At 49.5% G+C, this 19,449-nt stretch overlaps 1 protein-coding gene and 1 long non-coding RNA gene across 3 annotated transcripts in view; one reads left to right on the top strand and one right to left on the bottom strand.

Moving 5' to 3' along the window:
* Nucleotides 1–11,609, top strand: part of LOC139049417 (uncharacterized) — a 110,330-nt gene extending 98,721 nt beyond the window's left edge. The window contains exons 2-3 of the long non-coding RNA XR_011508225.1: nt 10,458–10,526; nt 11,529–11,609. This is a non-coding gene — a long non-coding RNA (uncharacterized lncRNA). The remainder of the gene's footprint in view (nt 1–10,457; nt 10,527–11,528) is intronic.
* Nucleotides 1–19,449, bottom strand: part of LOC135912717 (platelet binding protein GspB-like) — a 129,428-nt gene that overhangs the window by 24,150 nt on the left and 85,829 nt on the right. For both annotated transcript variants that reach the window (XM_065445236.2, XM_070524721.1), the window contains 2 exons: nt 10,421–10,547; nt 3,412–3,823 (listed from right to left, as the gene is read on the bottom strand). In XM_065445236.2, coding sequence (XP_065301308.1) covers nt 3,412–3,823; nt 10,421–10,547 — 539 coding nt within the window. The remainder of the gene's footprint in view (nt 1–3,411; nt 3,824–10,420; nt 10,548–19,449) is intronic.

The raw sequence follows: 19,449 nt of genomic DNA, 5'->3' as shown, positions 1-19,449 counted from the left end.
TGTGTAAAGCGCCCAATTATTTAATATCAGCACGTATATTATCACGTCAGCACCTTGTGTCGCGGCAGACGCATTTTCAGCGAATGGTAGCACACAGCTATGTTACTCACGTCTGATCCGTCGCAGGGCACCGATTCACTCGTATATTAAAAGTGGTGACATTATAAATAATTGGTGTGTTACCAAAGAGAACATGTTGCTGCCAGAAAACCCGGGTTAAAGTGAATCTGCTTAGTGTGCCCATAAGTCTTCGTCCTCTCTTTCTGATCTTTATTGTGAGCTTCCATTGTTGACTGTCAGCAGCGAAGCCAATACGTCTTTACTGACGGTGCTATAAACCCTGCGACACCCACCGTGATTGCTCAGTGGCTATGGTGTCGGGCTGCTGAGCACGAGGTCGCGGGATCGAATCCCGGCCACGGCGGCCGCATTTCTATGGAGGCGAAATGCGAAAACAATCGTGTACTTAGATTTAGGTGCACGTTAAAGAAACCCGGGTGGTCCAAATTTCCGGAGTCCCCAACTACGGCGTGCCTCATAATCAGAAAGTAGTTTTGGCACGTTAAATCCCATAATTTAATTTTTTAAACATGCTTGTTTTCATCATCACTCAGGTTATCGTCGTAGCAATTACTGCATTTTCGAAACGCAGGGTATTAAAATACTACAGGAATACCCGTTGCATTGCCTCCTGTCTACTCCCTTGTGTCTTGTACAAGGCGTTGCAACAAGAAACCTTGGCTGCGTGGTTTGAACTGTCCAACTCATCGCGGGGGAACAGAATTTATCGACAGCTTAAATGAGAGGGCAGTAATTAAGATACACGAGGCACGATACTTCAACTTGTCTTTGCTATGCCAAAATGCTGATAACATGCGTAGAAAGCAGTCGCTGGGCGGGGAGCGCACAACAGCACTATCAATCGCCACCAGCTGTCGGCAAACGCCCTCGAACCTTTCGAGCATGTAAACGAGGCATAAATTTGTCAGGACAAGTCTACCGTGCATCAAAAAACGTTGGCCGCTTAGCGAATGCTTTTTTATCCGTGCTATAAGTATCATTGTTTAGTGAAGACTTAGTTAAAGTTTGTCGTTCGTGCTGTGCGTATCTTGCAAAAGTTGGCAATTGTAAATCATGGTCACGCCTACGCATCGCTTTTGTCCGGCATCGTGCCAGTCGTCAAAGAAATCACACAGGTTCCACAGTGCCAAGCCGAATACTGGGCTAAGCACCTTCATTATGCCACGCATGTTTTCTCGCATGACATGCCAGCCCTTGGTCCTACGGTGTAATGAATCATATAGTTTTGTACAATGACTAGAATGAACTGTGGCGCTAGTGTCTACGGGAGTTGCAAGCAGGGCGCTTCAGCCAACATGTGAACGATGGTTAGCGCGTCGACTTGCCTTAACTTCGTCCCTCTGGCTTTAAATGGATTCGTGACTTTGTAAATTGATCACTTCCAACAGAATGTTGTGTTATGTGTAATTGAATAAACATCTATAAAATTGTTCGACGGCAGGATTCGAGCACAGGACCTGTAGCGCGCAAACCTGATATTGAAAGTATTACGCTGCGGATGTATCGACAAGCGCAATCGTTGCAATTAGCAGCGATTATGCGCGTTCGCAGAATCCTATTGCCTTTTGCATTTCAGAAAGAAAAAAGTATAGGTTGCTTTGAGAGAGAGAGAAGAGAGAGAGAAGGGAAGACGGAAAGGCAGGGAGGTTAACCAGACTGAGTCCAGTTTGCTACCCTACACGTGGGGAGGGGAATGGGGAGTGGAAGAGTAAGAGAGAGAACTTAAGTGTAGGATGTCTATAGTCGGGCACTCAAGTCTGTTGCCTTCAGGTAGCGAAAAAGCGCTCGAACTGCTTTCTGGGCCAATGAACTGTGAGGCCAGGCTCCCAAGATCTTCGCTTCCGTAAATGGCCTGTCATCCAGTATAGGTTGCTTTGAAATTTCCGCCAATGAGAGCAGGTAAATCGTAACAAACGAAACCACAGTAATCTCTGAAGCCACAAGCACGAAGATTAGACAAATTCATGTACTAACCCTCATTCCCGCGGCTGTTGAACGATCGCTGAGCCAGAGTTCTCTCTATTAATTATTAGAGGAAACACTCTGGACTGAATATCCACAAAAGAATTGCGCAAGATTGGTGCAAGCTCGAACGCGCTGTGCAATAGATGTTGTCGCTTTGTGTCTCGGCAAACAGAAGTTCATGTCCTTAGATACACTTCAGCTCTGTCCCTGATATTTAAAGGTCAAGCTTCCTAGACAAACAGTCCTGGACTTTGCTGAGCATGGCTGACGCCGTGGCTGTCTTACCGAACAGTTCATACACAGGACAGCGCTTATAACGAATTCGCTTACATGTGACCCTTGTGGGACAGCACTGACAGCCCGTCACTCTCACAGCAGTGGCAGCTTCTATAACGAATTGGCTTATATTTCAACCCCTCCTGCTGATGTGACAGCTGCTGGCTGATCGCGGCAGAATTGCGCCGTGGAAGAACAAACGGTGCCTAGCATCCTCAATGTGACAAATATGCGTCTTAAGGCACATAATTTCTATCATTAAAGCGAAGCTCTCTTTGCCACCTTTTCCATAGTCTGACACATCCGCTCGATTGACGTTTCGTCGAGTAATACCGCTGACACATGGGTGAACTGAATTCATTTGACGTAACACTGAAGGACCCCTTATTAGGAGTTAGTTGCGCCGCTGACACATGGTACGGATTGGTCTCCATTACACGTTTTCAGTAAGCAACGCGACAAAGCACCATGTATGGCTCTGCTTCCTCACACAGAAACTGACAAAACGGTAAAAAAGGTAGTGTTTCTGGTCAAATTTCGTCACTGCGACGTATAAAATAGTTTTTAAAAGCACTGAAACTCTTATTAAGGCACCATTTATATTTCCTCAACTTTGGTGCTGCTGAAGAGCTGCACTCGAGCTTACCTCTTAAAAAATAAAAAAATCTAATACATCTCCTTCAGCAAGAGACTTCACCAGAAACGACGTAGTTGACTTTGTCGTGTTGCGCCTTTTATCGGTACATGTCTCCTAGTCCAAAGCTTTCCGGTGCGCGCGCGAGTTAGGGATGTAAGGTCCTGGAGACTGTGCACCAGTAGTAAACTAGGTTAATCCCGTAAATAGCGTAATGAAAAGTGGACCTATCCCGGATACAAGGTTAACCCGCTTCGGCGTGGATCACGTGAGTCGCTTTTCGGGGTTTTCGCACGCCGCGCTGATCTGCCGGAAGGCGCACAATGGCTATGCTGCAAATCGCATTGCGAAAGATGAAACGGTTCTGTACTATTTAAATGACCGCTTTACGGAAACTTTCGCTTTATGTAGATTCTCTGATGTTCCGTTGGGCCTGCACAATTTTGTTTCCTTACCGGTCTTCTGACTGGCCGTCGAGAGCCTGCTGCTGGCGTTCACTCTCCTCCTCTTCCTCCTCCGGCTTCCCCTCCCTCTCCACTAGGTCCTTCTCGTCCCTGGGAGGCGCGGGAAGCCTGAGCAGGTGCACCTGGTCCCTGACGCTCGTCTCTTCGACGGTGGTCGTGGACCGGTGCGTAGTCGTGGTCGTTGTGGTGGTCACGCGGTGCTGTTGGTACGGTCCGGCTCCGGCGGTGCCGCCGTTGGACCACTGGTACGTGGTGGTGGCGGTTGTGGCGCCGCCCGCGACCGCACCGTTACCGGCCGACCGGCGCGCCTTGCCCGGTCGGGAGAGGAGCAGTCGCGTCGAGTCCAAATGCGGCAGGAAGCCGTCGGGGCTCGAGAAGGACGGCGGAGTGAGCACGCCTATCCCTGCGATGACAGTGGGCAAATTGACGAAAGTGAACGCGTGAGCGTTTTATATCATCATCATCATCATCATCATCATCATCATTTATTATTCCCTTAAGGGTCCCTTCGGGGACATTACATAAGGGGGGGAAACATCGATGTGAAAGTGCCATACATCAGCTCAAAAGAAAAAAAATGCAAACAAAGGCAACAGAAAAATAAACAGTAAACTGTAGAAAACATCAGGTATAAACAGAACAATGAAAATCTCTCAAACTGAGTAGTGCACACGTAAATGTGAAACATGCTAAACATAAGTGGCAAAAAAGAAGAATGGACAATGGATGGACAATTGGAAATGTTGGCAACTATTGTGTTGCCAGCTCTTCCGCAAACAATGAATCGTCCAGTGATTAAAATACTACATCTTGAAGTAATGTAAGAAAAGAAATAAGAGGAAACTCTCCGACAATGCGAAAAACGGAATGGCAAAAACGCTCGTTTATCGTGCATCAAGTATACGTTAAAGAACACCTTGTAGTGAAACTACGGCGTGCCTCGTGATGAGATCGTAGTCTTCGCTCACGGAAAATCTCAGAATGTTTAATTATGTGTGCAGTTGATGAGGGAGATTAGCAACTGATACTATCAGCGCTACACTACTACATTGCAGCTGATTATATCGGTATTAAATGAGTCGTTCAATCGTGATCGAAAAGGATGTACACACACGCGCATTGCCGAAAGGCTAATATCTGCTGCAGCCTGTTCAGTCTCTCGAAGCCATCGGTACAAGTTCGGACTCAACAGATATTACGGGAGCTTTTTCGCAACACCTCGCCTTCTTCTGTCCACACCTGCTGAAGTACGTCTGGAGTGGATGCATCACAGGCTGTCCGTGAGCCAGAGCTTGGATACCATGCTATTTCTCTTACTTTGACAGTCGATTAATTTGTAATCAGCAAAGCTTCTCACGCCTTACAAAAAAGCTGTTGATACGGTACGCGTGTTAACATTTTCAGTCATGGCGCAGACATTTGCGTACGCGACCTGCTGTTGAGAGTTCTGCCAAGCGGCGGCAAGGAAAAACCCGCTGTAATTGAGCATCGGGTGAAATGAACCTTTCGCATGCTCAACGCAGCGCCGCATTTCACTTCACTCTGTTAAGTAAGCGCGACCACTCTGCTGAAGGCACTGCCATTCTAGCCGTGTTGTTGGACGCTCTGCACACCTTCAGCAATGGCGAAGAGATAGTTTCATTTCTCCTAATGTGTGCAGCCAATTATTTACTTGCGCATAGGCGGTGAGTTGACGATTCAATCGATATTATGAAAAGAACGACATGAGCCACTGCACATTAAATCTAGATTTAATTCTTTCTACTAGAATTACGAGTGTGCATAATAGGATATGATCGAACGATCATTTTACAACTTACAGAAAAGTGTCCAAAGCGCCCAGAAACCATTCAACCTTCGATACTTTTATCGACCGCCCGTCATATTTTGTTGCTGATTGGGTTCAACTGAAGAGCAGGCAGCTCACCCAGGTTATTCGCCTATTCCAGTTCCTGCTAGGGGAAAACCACGTCTCAACAGGTTATCGAGGAGAGCTTCATTCTCAATTGCTCCCGTTTTCGAAGCTGCCGGCGCAAGGTATGCGATTCAAGAGGTTTATCGCGGGCAACCCAAATCCGAAGCTACGTGTGCAAGTGCGCAAGCGAATATTGGTGAGTCAAAGCGTTGGCGATTTACCGCGTCTTCACCATGTCTCTCGCTGGCGGTCGACTGCGTCTCTTCGGGGCAAAGCGTTCCGCCCCGTATGCAAAAATGCCGCCTTCACGCGCCGGTCGTAGTCGTGCGGGTACTGCCGTGCGCAGTTCGCTTTGCAGCGACCCAGACGCTTCGATCGACAAAACGCAGTCAGCCAACGGAAAAGGCGCCCCCTCTCCTTTCCATCTTTTCTTTCTTTCTTTTTTTTCTCGTGCTCAAGCCATAGACGCGTCGAGGTGGCGCGTACCTCTCGCCGTTCAAACAGCTCCAAATGAATGCCTAGAGGTGCGCCAATGATGCGTGTGTCCACCTTTGCCCTTACCTATGCGTTTCGCATTTGCATCTCTTCTTCCGCAGTCCTTCGGGTCTCTCCATAGTGTGAGCGTACCGTATGAACGCGCCTAATGGCGGCGTATATCGGATGAGTTAGAGAGTTGAAATCTTTCGGTCGTTCCGTTTCTCGACTTAACAAAAGAAAATAGAAAGGGATAAGCACTGAGGCACGATATAGATTGACACCAGTGAACGCGGACGACAATTAATGTTGGCTCTTCGGTTCGATTGGCGCCCCGTGGTTGTACACTATCCTCTGTCATTCTTTTGCTTTAGTCATTGTGCTCTGGCATCACGTTCTGTCCTTTCTCTTTCCTTCCTTTATTCTTATATTGCAAGTCTATTTTTGTATCTCTTCCTCCCTTAACAGTAGGCAGGTGTTGTGCGCTTTCCGGTGACAGTTACAAGCTACCTTCCGCACTTCCTTTCCTCTTTGTCGAGTGTGCATATGCTTTTTTAAAGAAGATATAATGATGATAACAATAATTGACGCACTGTAAGGAAAACAAAAGATGTAACACAGAGTCCCATAGTCCAGTGGATTCCAGTAGACGGGAAGCGAGGTTATTGCCCTCGACTCTGTGACCTCTGCCACGTGTGTACAGGCGTATATTAAGAAGCCCTACTCACTCTCAGAGTGGAGCAAGTAAAAGAGCTTGTGTCGTTCTGTGAGAGCTCAACGATTGTTTGTATGTCGGATTTATAGCGACGCACGTTGGCTTAAGGCGAGGAGGAACTTATTTTGAGATTGAGGCCTAAAAAATTGTAACTCACGGGCATTTGAACCACGTAGCCACACAGGGCCATGAGGGACACAGTAGTGTACTTTACTCTGAAGGCCCTTCTTCAGAGCCGCAGCTAAGTTTAAGACCACGCTTCGGCCGTCAAAAGCAACGTAGGGGACCTTAATTTTTTTTTACTTCAAGTCAGATTTGTTAGACGAGTGTGGTCATTACGCGCATCGATACGGTACACCGCGCTACGGCTATTTCTTGCTAGGCTGGAATTTTTTTTTTGTCCTTTTTCCTATGCAGTCGCCGCTCCCATTTACGAGGGCCGCGGCGTTCGTTCAATTCTGGCTACGTGCTGCGCAGTAGTATACGTACGTCTCCGTCGGCCTGTGACTGTGAGCGAACGCATTGATCTGTGTCGCGAACCCTTGACCATAACGCGCCGTTCCCGTGCGGTCTCCCGCCCTGCGGTGCGGGATTTGCTAGGCAACCGCGTTTATAAACCCGATCTGTTTTCGACACCCACCCCCCCCCTCGCTTGGCTCGTGATCTTTGTTAGCTCTTGCCGCGTTCTCAGTGTGGAGGAATCGACGCGCAATCGATCCTTACGGCATGTGGCTATGCGAAATATAACGCGAGGGAGTCGTGCGGCTCGACATTGTCGAGCAGAACTGTGGTGTATCACGCCCCCTTATACTGGATCCTGTACTTAGTCTCGTACATAGCAGACACATAACACCTAACATTGCCACGTAACATTCAGACAGGTAACATTCATACTCGTGCCTTTATGTTTGAAATATGACGTAATTATTAGCCGGAAAGTATAGCAGACTTTTAATCTGTTTACCACCAAACGAGTGGAATGACGGGTTTCCGGTAATAGCAGCTACAGTGCACCGCTTGTATTCGCGACCGAAACGTAGTGCGCCGCATACCTGATGCAGGAAGGTGCGCCACTGATACACGATTTGACGCGTAACCTTTACGTCCACAGGTTTTTGATGCATGAGGAAGTTATCAAGCAGAAAGCGTCGCAGATAAAAAAAAACAACTGCACTGCGAAGCGCGCGGAGTGAGACTTGTACGACCGAACTAAACCTGCGTAGCAGCGTTGCCGACTAAATATGAAACGGAGTAGAGGAAAACATGCCGGAAGGGGACTATTTTTTTTTATTTAGCCACCTGCTTCTGATTGGATGGGATCGTCGACTTCCTGTTTCTGATTTTTCATCACGTAGTAGGACAACGGAAGCGGCAAAATAAGAAACGTGCACATGGTAGGATTAAAACCCAATACCTTCGGGTGAAATGTGCGGTGTTCATACTGCCAGAACTGGCGTAAAGGATCGTTCATTGGTAGATATAGGGGATTATTGATAGGTCACGCTGCAATGCTGTTTAAAAGGACGACGAGGACAAAAAAAGGAGGGGGGGGGGGAGGACTAATGTTCCTGTCTTTGGTCGATTGCTTGTCGCACGTATTGCACGTATGCGAAAGTTCAAGTCGTCTCACAAAAGATTCCGTGGCAACCAAACAAGCTTCCACGTCTTCTTTGCACGATGTGCGATGAAAGCTTGCTCAGAGGAAGTTGCAGTATATGGGTTCAAAGAACCTTAGCTCTCTATTAATCTACACGTTCAAAACGACGTTTTCTTCACGTCATTGCACAGCCGGGAACCTGTAGGTGAGCTCTAAACACGTCCGATAGTGTTGATTGCTGGTTTAGCTATGGGTACGGTGGGTTAAAGCACGTTTCGCGAAAATCATCCTGTGTCCATTAACTCGAGTACATTAGTGAAGATCTCCGCACTGCAACGCATCGCACGCTCAACCATAATGTGTCTAGGAAAAGCGTTTTGGTATATTTATATTGACCGCCAGCCAGCCTCCACGTACAGCACAGTCAACGCAGTGTTTCATCGATTGCCTGAGGCGACTGGCGGGTGCAGCTATGTCTGGCGGGAGAAGAAGTCGATTACTTATCTGGTTCTGAGGGAACAGCGTTTATCGACTTTTAGAGCTACGTTGGTTGCATAAGTGTACGAGTCCTGTTCGCTTGGACCGCAATCCTTCCGAGCAAACCACTTCCTGCTTTGCAAGGAATTAAATCTTCCAGGTGCCTGCCAATCATTTCATCAATCCTTGCTCGTGCATTCTCCCGCACGAATGCATAGTCCCGCACTTAGGTGTCTGATTTCTGAAGAAACGACGGTTTCCGCGTGGCTGCAGTGGTAGTAGGTGCCACCGGGGTCGGTATTGAATGTAAGCTATAGAAAGGCCGGCAACGCAGCTTATGTCGCAGCTTCGAATAGGCCGTATGGGCATCGATGAGAACGCGTTACGGTACGCCGGCGTGCACTGCTCAGGCGCAGTTTACAGGAGCATGCGTCGGATATTGCGGAGACTATAGGATTACTATGCGTGGATGTAGCGAAGCATTTCTAAAGAATCGGGTATGTCGAAAGAAATTCAAGGACAATAGTGAAGCATTTGCAAAGTCTTGGGTATATTTGGGGCGGACTTCCGAAGGATGGGAAAACTCTCTTATACAGATTCAGTGTCTTTCATGTGCAAGTTGCTTGAATTCGTATACATCTGAAAGCCTTTTGTCTTTTAATTCTTGCCCCTGAAATGCCGATGTTTTTGAATGGGCAACATGCTAAAACAGTCTTTCACCTTGCTGTTTATTTCCACGGGTCCAAGGTGTTTATCTCCATTCAAGGGTCATGTCTTATACTTCTTTTGCTTTGATTTTGATCAGCATTTCTTACCCATCACGAGGAACGACAACGAAAGTGCGGTGGCGTGCAAATCAAAGGCGTATGGCAATAAGAATTAAATGACAAACACATGTTCGTCAGAACCATCTGAGATGTCCAACGTTTAGAGCCTGTTGGAACCGGCTTCGGAGGTAGCGAAAGCTTGTTCGAACTTGTTTGATGATTTGTTGGAACAACTAGTCGTGCGACGAATCGGATGGTTTTACCGCGGAAGCCGTTTTTTGTCGAGGTGTCCCGCAGACTTCCATTGCACGGATGCAAGGAAAATTACTTCATTGTCTGACGTGGTGGCACCTGGGCTGTCCGCTTCAAGCCAAACGGGTAGCTCTTTCTGAAGTGTTCGCCCGCTTCACATGAAGTGAATGGTATTGCAGACTTTCACCGTGCGTTATCTAACCTCGGCCCCAAACTTCAACCGTTATTTTGGCGGACTTTTTGAGATTGGTTCGCGACATCCAGCGATGAAGGCCTAGTATATAGTCACTTACAGGCAGCTGGCGATGTCACTCCAACATAATGGTAGCGCCATCTGTCACCTCTACAGCAGCACACGGCGAAATACTCCGCACGGTGAGAGATGGCACCACCGTTCCGTTGCAGAGAAATCAGCATCTTTTGAGCAGTGTCTCCGTAGAAGACCATCTTGTCATTGCCTTTCGGCGTTGGTTCAGGCACCAGCATAAATGCTCCCTTCGCTCGTTCAATAAAGCTGGGACGCATCAAATTAGGGGAGTGTTTGTCGCTGAAGTGATGCACCGAAATGGGTAATACATGTTAATCATCTTCCATAGCTAGTAGGCATTTCAATTTAATATACTCGCAGGGCTATGTTTGACTAATTTCACAGTTCTTGTGGCAATCAGCGACCGCAGCTTCTGCGGTAACCGAGTTCGGTTGATAAATCAAATGTAGTCCCAAACTCAACCTAAATTGTCCTAAAACATGTTTTCGCGCTTAAATCTGGAAGCAAATGTGTAGAAAACCTGCGTCATTCTCACTTCTTTCGATGATTTCGTGCGTTCGTCTTGCGTCCAGGTAGGCTTCGTCGAGCCCGCTGTCGTCACCATGCAACCAGCCTTGGTCTGCGAACTGGCCGGACTTGAGGTAGATTTCGGGCTCGCTGGCCTGCAAGAAAACAGAAACCAGCTTACTTTGTTTTCATTTGAGACCATTTTACAGCATTAATAACCAGATTCTATGCTCTGTGCGGAACAAGTGTCCCCACTTAGCGATCTCCAGTTCTTCTATCTCGCGTCAGGCGGTTCCATCCTGTCCCTCGACTTCCTAATTTCACTGCACCCCCAAATTCTCTGCGGTCCTCGGCTGCGTTTCCATTCTCTTGCCACCCATTTCGTTTAATCTGACTGCCGGTTATCTGCTCTACACGCTACATAAAGCGTGCCCAACTTGATCTCAACTGTAGTATATCAGCCACCCGTGTTTGCCCTAGCATAATCAATGCTGCCGTTGTCCTGCGTATTAACGTCACGCCTTAGCTCTCCCTTTCCAACGCTCCTTGCTTTGGTGTATAACTTCATATCAAGTTACTTCGTAGCCTTCCCGCAAAGTGAGCAGTAACTCCCTGATACCCCCCTTTCGCTTACATCCAGTATAGGGTAGCAAACCGGACGCTCGTCCGCTTGACTTCCCTGCCTTTCATCTCTTTGCTTTCCCTCCCTCTCTGTACCCTATAGGTAATTACTGCCAGTATTTGTATACGAGAGAGAGAAAACATGTGAATTTAGCAGAGGGATAAACCACCTTCTACAATCATACAAAAATATAAATACATAAATGTAATAAAAGTTGCTCGTGAAGGTTGGCAGCATTCACATTGATTGATTGATTGATTGATTGATTGATTGATTGATTGATTGATTGATTGATTGATTGATTGATTGATTGATTGATTGATTGATTGATTGATTGATTGATTGATTGATTGATTGATTGATTGTGAAGAGGAAAATAAGGGCAAGAATTTGCTCAGGTACACAGAAACGCAGACACTTCTGTCTAGGTCACTCCTGCTAATGTCGACCTTGTCCGATTCTTGCGTACACAAAAAGTTCACCACAAGTGCGATTTCGCATTCTGCTATTACAGGAATGCAGCCACTACCGCGGCTTGGAACCAAGCCAACATGCAGCCTCGTGCCGGAGAATTGGGGGTCATAATAACCTACAAACCACAGGTACGGTTTTGTTTCTTTCGCACACGTTTCTTCTGTTCAGGTCAGGGTCTTCACCAGTGGCATTGTCTTGTCTATCAACAACACCCACACAGCAGGCTTTTGATATTATTTTTTTTCCGCTAATGATATATTGGTAACAACACGTCTGGTTTCACGAGCTAGAGCAACGAGTAGGCCTTGAACTATACTAGAAGGCTACGTACTAGAGCAAAAATTATATGAGCGCAGTTGGGAGAAATGTAGAGGGCGCAGTAAAACAAGGGTGTGATCCACTTACGCCCTCTTCTGCGCTTAATTCACTCGTATAATTTGAGCGCCGTGCCCGGCGTCTGAAATACCCGTACGGCTCCACTCTACCTGGTTCCATTCCAACAACAGCGAGAAAAAAAGAACTACAGGAGCGTGCTAATTACGAAGTCCGCACCGGTACAGTAAGAGCCGCCGAAATTAACGCCCCTAGAGAGAGACATGTCTAACGGGACCTGATTCTGTAATTCCTGGTTACGTGCAATTTCCATCAAGACGAGCCACGTATCGCGACAACATAACGTTCCTTTTCGCGGCTGGCAGTTGTCATTATTATGATGGATATTATGATGATCTTGTAGCGCGGTTTCCGCAAAGGCTTTGTGCGATAGTAGGCGGCCGGTTGTACTAGAAATACGACGGCGATCCGTTACAACTTTGACGGTGTCAGATCAAGAACGCAGTGGTAGATACACATCGCTGTACGACAAAAAAACTATGAATTCGTATAGATGCGTCGGCCAACTGCGGTGGTTCGTTTCCGTGACGTCACGCCAGAGTTGTTTCCATGTTGGTGTTTTACAGTGAAGCTCTCTGCGCGAACGCTGTGCCGCCGTTGTCGGACATCGCTAAAAGGGGGCCATGTGACCTAGCGGGAGAGGAAAAGAAGAGCTCAACAGGGAGGAAGGGGTTGAAGTGACCCCTTTCCCACTGTGAGAATGCTATCTAATACGCGAATTTTATACAATTGCCAGACGGTGCATCTTCGGCGATCGAGTCAGATCGGCAACAAATTTATCGACGATTCATTCACCCCTGCCACCAAAGAAACACATGTTATGCGGTCTGTTAGCGGCCAACGAAGAGTGGCCGGCAATTGAAGCGCGATACTTGGAGCGCGTGGCTGCCGGCGCTTCTTGCGTCAGTCAGAACTGCCGGCAGCCACGTCAATATACAAACCAATCTAAACAATCGTGAAAACAATTCCAGCGCCCGCATCTCCAGTGGTGGGCTTTGCGCCCGATATAGGGAGCTTTGGATTAGTGGTTCCGCACATTGCACAAGGTAAATATACCTGCTAGCGAAGCTTCCATAGGAGCCCATACGTTCAAAACATGGCGGTCCATCGCCGGTTCATGGGGCTCAGCGCCATCTGTATGTGGTGGGAACACTTTCGGCGGAAGAAAAAATAACGTGGCGCCATGTCCGTTAAAAGCAGAAGCGACGTCATTTTGTTTTCGAAGGGGCGAAATTTGTTTTGTTGTTCTTCCTTTAGAGCTATATTGCTACGGGGTAGTATTCCCAATGACCAAGAGCCGAGCAGGAAGAAGAAGAAGACGACGATTGGAAGCTAGCGCGGGCTGTTGCCTCTTGGTCAACTGCGGCGTATAGCCTTGTAAATATACTTGTAAATAGCTTTTCGTCGGTGTCTTCCTACGTAACATATTTGGTGGAGGTGGACGTTCCCTGTACCTCGTCACGGAGCTTCGCAGTGGACGGTACGTCGAGCCTACCTTCATGGCTCCCGGCGACGCCAACCCGACACCACCGGCTCCGACACCTGCTGCCACTTCGACGACCTACATCACCCTCTCCGCTCCCCGTGATCCTGGCGTATTCTCGGCAAAAGATGGGGAAGACGTCGAGGACTGGATCAGCCTTTACGAACACGTCAGCCGCAATAACCGGTGGGACCCAACTATCATGCTCGCCAACGTCGTCTTTTACCTCGGTGGCACACCTCGAGTTTGGCATCGGACGCACGAAGATGAGCTGACCAGTTGGGATTCGCTTAAGCAAAAGCTTCGAGACTTGTTCGGCAACCCCTACGGTCACCAACTTGCCGCGCAGAAGGCGCTTTCCGGTCGTGTGCAGACGTCAACGGAGCCATACGTCACGTACATTCAGGACGTCTTGGCTCTATGCCGCAAAGTTGACGCACACATGACTGAGTCCGACAAGGTCTCCCACATCCTCAAAGGCATTGCCGATGACGCCTTCAACTTGCTCGTATTTAACAACGTCGGGACGGTGGATGCAGTTATAAAAGAGTGCCGCCGCCTGGAATTTGCTAAAAGCCGACGTATCGACCAACAGTTTGCCCGTCTGCCCAACACCCCAGCGACATCTTCCTGTGCCGACGCTCCTCGTCCCAACAACACTGGCGATGTTACCAGGATTGTCCGGCGTGAGCTCGAGGCCGCCTATCCGGCTGCGTTCGACTCCGGCCCCTCCAATGCACCTGCAGTCACTGTTTCCCTGATCCAGGCAGTTGTCCGCCAGGAGTTCGCCAACATGGGTATTCACACCATCTGCTCGGCCCATCGCCCTGATCCCCACCCGGCATCTTCGATTCCACCCCGTCCCGCACCTTCTTACCCACCACGTTTCCGCAACCCCTCTGAATGGCGCACTGCCGACGACAAGCCAATTTGTTTTCACTGCCATCGAATTGGGCACATTTCTCGGCACTGCCGCAGTCGCTGGAGTTCCCTGAACCAGTCTACATCTACTGCCTACTCTCGCCCCCCAGATGGCCTTTCTCGTCGCTATGCTGCCCGCTCAGATAATGCCGCCACCGATTCTCCTGCGCCGAACCGCCCCTATTCTCGTTCACCTTCGCCCCAACGACGACAATCTCGCTCTCCCCAGCCCCGTCGTTCCTATTCGCCGACTCCCTTCGGACGCCGCTCCCAGCCGGAAAACTAGACGATGCAGCGCCTCGAGGTGACGCTGCATTGCTCCCTACGCCGCCAAATCCTCTCCTGACGTTGCCCACTCATCTGAACCTTCTTTCCGTGCAAGTCGACGGTGTTCCTGTATCAGCTCTCATAGACACTGGGGCGCATTTGTCGGTAATGAGCGCGGATCTTCGTACCCGGCTGAGGAAAATAATCACGCCCGCCACGACGCCTGTTGTCCGTGTCGCCGATGGGGGAACAGCCCCCGTCATTGGTATGTGCGCCGCCCGCGTCTCCTTCGCCGATCGCTCCACTACCGTGCTATTCACAGTCATCGCTCATTGTCCCCACGACATCATCCTCGGCCTCGACTTCCTCTCCGCACATTCTGCTCTCATCGATTGCTCCGCCAGTACTCTCCGCCTTGACCTGCCTGTTCTGGATCCCGCTGAACAACACCTTCCTCGCCTCAGTTCCGTCGACTTCGTTCGTTTGCCACCTTCGGCACTGACTTACGTTGACTTCGTGTCATCCCCACCAGTGCCCGACGGTCACTACATCGCGGCTCCTATGCAAGACGTCCTCCTCACACACGGGATCACACTACCTCATACTATTTTATCTATTACGGCGAATTGCGTCTGCCTGCCAGTGGTCAATTTTGCCTTGACGACACAAGTGCTGCCACGCGGGATGTCTCTGACCCAACTTTGCTCATTCGCGGATCACTCTGTAGCATCGATTTCAGTAGACGACAATTCAACCGATCCTCCTCTACCATCGCAGTCGGCAACTTGTACCATCGCCAACTTACAGAAAATGATTGCACCCGACATGCCGTCCGAGCACGCTCGTGCGCTCTACCACGTTCTGATGTCCTACCAAGATATTTTTGACTTTAACGATCGTCCTTTGGCCCAAACAACAGCTGTTAAACATCGCATTAATACCGGAGATGCCCCTCCTATTCATCGGCGCCCGTATCGAGTATCACCGGCTGAGCGTCAAGTGATTCACACCGAAGTTCGCAAAATGCTTGCCAAGAACATTATTGAACCGTCATGTAGTCCATGGGCGTCACCGGTTGTGCTGGTAAAAAAGAAGGATGGCTCATGGCGCTTTTGCGTGGATTATCGGCACCTTAACAGGGTTACCAAAAAGGACGTGTATCCCCTACCACGGATTGATGACGCCCTTGACTGCCTCCACGGTGCTCGCTATTTCTCCTCTATTGACCTTCGCTCTGGCTATTGGCAGATTGCCGTGGACGATCTCGACCGCGAGAAGACTGCCTTTGTAACACCCGACGGTCTTTATCAATTCAAGGTGATGCCGTTCGGCCTATGTAATGCTCCTGCCACTTTTGAACGCATGATGGACTCCCTTCTTCACAGTTTCAAATGGTCCACATGCCTGTGCTACTTGGACGACGTTATAGTATTCTCCCCAACATTCGCTACGCACCTCGAGCGCCTCTCAGCAGTCCTGGACGTTTTTCGGCGAGCCGGTCTGCAACTCAACGCATCGAAGTGCCAATTCGGCCGTCGCCAGATTACTGTCCTTGGACATCTCGTTGACGCGAACGGAGTGCAACCGGACCCAGGCAAGATCCATGCTGTTACGCACTTCCCTGTTCCGAAGTGTGTCAAGGATGTGCGCAGCTTCATCGGCCTTTGCTCGTACTTCCGCCGTTTCGTCAAAAATTTCGCAGCCATAGCACGACCACTAACCGAGCTTTTGAAAAAAGACGCCCCTTTCCAGAGGGGCGATAACGAGGCCTCTGCATTCTCGCTTCTCATCGATCTTCTCACAACGCCTCCCGTTCTGGCCCATTTCGATCCTTCTGCGCCTACCGAAGTCCGTACTGATGCCAGCGGTCACGGTATTGGCGCAGTACTGGCACAACGCCAGCGTGGCCACGACCGTGTTATCGCTTACGCCAGCAGGCTCCTCTCACCCGCGGAGCGCAACTATTCCATCACTGAGCGTGAGTGTCTGGCCCTAGTTTGGGCCGTTGCGAAGTTCCGCCCATACTTATATGGCCGACCCTTTTCCGTCATCACAGACCATCACGCGCTTTGTTGGTTGTGCTCATTGAAAGACCCTTCAGGAAGACTTGGTCGCTGGGCCTTACGCCTCCAAGAATATTCGTTCTCTGTCACCTACAAATCTGGTCGACTACACAAGGACGCTGACTGCCTGTCTCGCTACCCGGTAGACGAGCCTGACGACGCCGACAGTAGTACCGCCGACGGCATTTTCTCTGTGTCTGCCTTCGCTAACATCGCCGATGAGCAGTACCGAGACCCATCGCTGCGAGTACTCATCGAGCGTCTGCGCTCTACACCTACCGACGCATCCGTTCGCCGATATGTCCTCCGGGGCGGCATTCTGTACCGAAGGAGCTTCCTCCCTGATGGCCCTGATCTTCTTGTCGTGCCAAAACATCTACGACAGACTGTGCTCTTTCAGATGCATGACGCACCCACTGCAGGACATCTTGGCGTAACCCGCACGTACGACCGCGTCCGCCGCCGCTTCTATTGGCCTGGTCTTGCTCGCTCCGTCCGACGCTATGTTGCTGCCTGTGATCCCTGCCAGCGTCGGAAAACGCCTCAGGTGCTACCTTCCGGTCATCTCCAGCCGATCCCCATCCCTGTGGAACCGTTTTTTCGTGTTGGATTAGACCTCCTCGGTCCCTTTCCCACGTCATCCTCTGAGAACAAATGGGTAGCCGTCGCAACTGATTACGCCACCCGATACGCTATCACGCGGGCTCTTCCTACCAGTTGCGCCACTGACGTCGCGGACTTTCTCTTGCGTGACATTATCTTAGTGCATGGCGCCCCGCGACAGCTGCTTACTGACCGTGGTCGTAACTTCCTCTCGAAAGTTATCGCCGACATTGTGCGTTCCTGCTCTATTCAACACAAGCTGACTACCTCATACCATCCTCAAACCAATGGCCTGACAGAGCGCTTAAACCGTACTCTTACCGACATGCTGTCCAAGTACGTTTCGAAGGACCACCACGACTGGGACGTTGCCCTTCCTTACGTCACCTTTGCTTACAATTCTTCCCGGCACGACACCGCCGGATTTTCTCCATTTTATCTACTCTACGGTCGCGAACCGACCTTGCCCCTTGACACGGTACTTCCTCCTGCTGCGACCTCAACAACCGAGTATGCGCGCGACGCCATCGCCCTCGCCGATCATGCACGCCAGCTTGCCCGTGCTCGACTGACGGACTCGCAAACCACGCAGCAGCGTCAGTACAACGCCCGCCACCGTGACGTACAGTTTTCGCCTGGTGCACTCGTGCTCCTGTGGTCGCCCTGTCGTCACGTTTGACTTTCCGAAAAGCTCCTTTCGCGATACACAGGGCCCTACCGCGTGCTGCGCCAGGTGACGCCTGTGACTTGTGAAATTGCTCCTGTGAGCTCAACCTCGTCATCTACTCTGGCGTCTAGTGATGTCGTGCACGTCAGTAGGCTCAAGAGCTACTACACTGCTTCAGAGTCCAGCCTTTAGTCGCTCCGGGACGGCGTTTTTGCCGCCGGGGGTAGTGCTACGGGGTAGTATTCCCAATGACCAAGAGCCGAGCAGGAAGAAGAAGAAGACGACGATTGGAAGCTAGCGCGGGCTGTTGCCTCTTGGTCAACTGCGGCGTATAGCCTTGTAAATATACTTGTAAATAGCTTTTCGTCGGTGTCTTCCTACGTAACAATATATTTAAATGCCCCGCCATTCCACTTGATGGGCGTTTCGAGCTTTCAGCGTGGAACGCGATGCAGGAAAAGGCCAGCCGTACGGTTGTCGAAATCGAATCCCTGCACAGAACATACTTTCTTTGGAGGCCGACAAAAGCTTTAGGTGTAGAGTGCTGATCCTTTTGTCGGATGCCAAGCTGGTCAGCCAGCGCAGTCACACGAAAACAACTACACAATTATCTGGCGGTCGTAACTCACTACTTCTGACTGAACAGATTAAGAAGCAATGCAGCTACCCGCGTCACCAAATTCAGATAAAATTCGACAAGAAAGAAAGCACAAATCGTGAGGGGGGGGGGGGGGGGGGGCTATTTCAACAGGTGATACGAGTGCGACTTTCTGCCCATTTCAAGACGTGTATTGCACTGCGTGTGATAGTGGCGTCAACGCCCCCTGTAGCGATGGGTGCTGAAAAGAAATGCATTTATTAATAATAATAAAATTAAACGTATTTTCTTAACTCATCACGAATATATAAAATTGACTGGGAATTTGATTTTCGTTGAATGAATCTGCCTGTGTCTCGTTTGAATTAAAAAACGCGTTTTTCTTTCTTAATGTTTGTTCCCTCCAAACATAGTCGTGCTTCAATCGCTGCCCCCATAACCCCTCATGCTGATGTCGGTGACAATCTGTACTGAACCGCTTTTCGCCCGAAGCTTCGCGACCTATTTAAATCGACCTTGCATTGCATCCCAGCTACACATATGGGAAGACCACGAGTAGCGCGTATTCCTGAGGAAGAAGCTGCCTACCGCGAGCGTCAGCGGGAGTTGGCTCGTGAACGGCCCCGTTGTCGTAGGGTGGAGCCCAAGCTGCGCGCCAGAGATGCCGAGTTTAAACGGCAGCACTCATAAATCATGCTCACCACGCGAAGCACGCAAAAACTAAAATGATGTGAAAGAATGGTGAAACAAAAGATAGATACAATATAGACTGCTTGCGAAGTTTCATTTGCATGCTGTAACACTCGGTGCAACTAACACAGCTTCGCTCTTGAACCTTTCTCTTCTTTCTCTATCTGCACGGACTGGAAGGAGCGGTGATTTTTATTTTCTTGAATGATTTTTGAGAGTGTTGAAGCACAAAGGGTAGTTGCACGGCGGTTTCGTAGACGAAAACCGAGTAAGAGA

This window comes from Dermacentor albipictus, chromosome 9 (genome assembly GCF_038994185.2).
Source record: "Dermacentor albipictus isolate Rhodes 1998 colony chromosome 9, USDA_Dalb.pri_finalv2, whole genome shotgun sequence".
Taxonomy (NCBI): domain Eukaryota; kingdom Metazoa; phylum Arthropoda; class Arachnida; order Ixodida; family Ixodidae; genus Dermacentor; species Dermacentor albipictus.
Note: the sequence above shows the minus strand (reverse complement) of the source record. Positions and strands in the feature narration are given on the sequence as shown.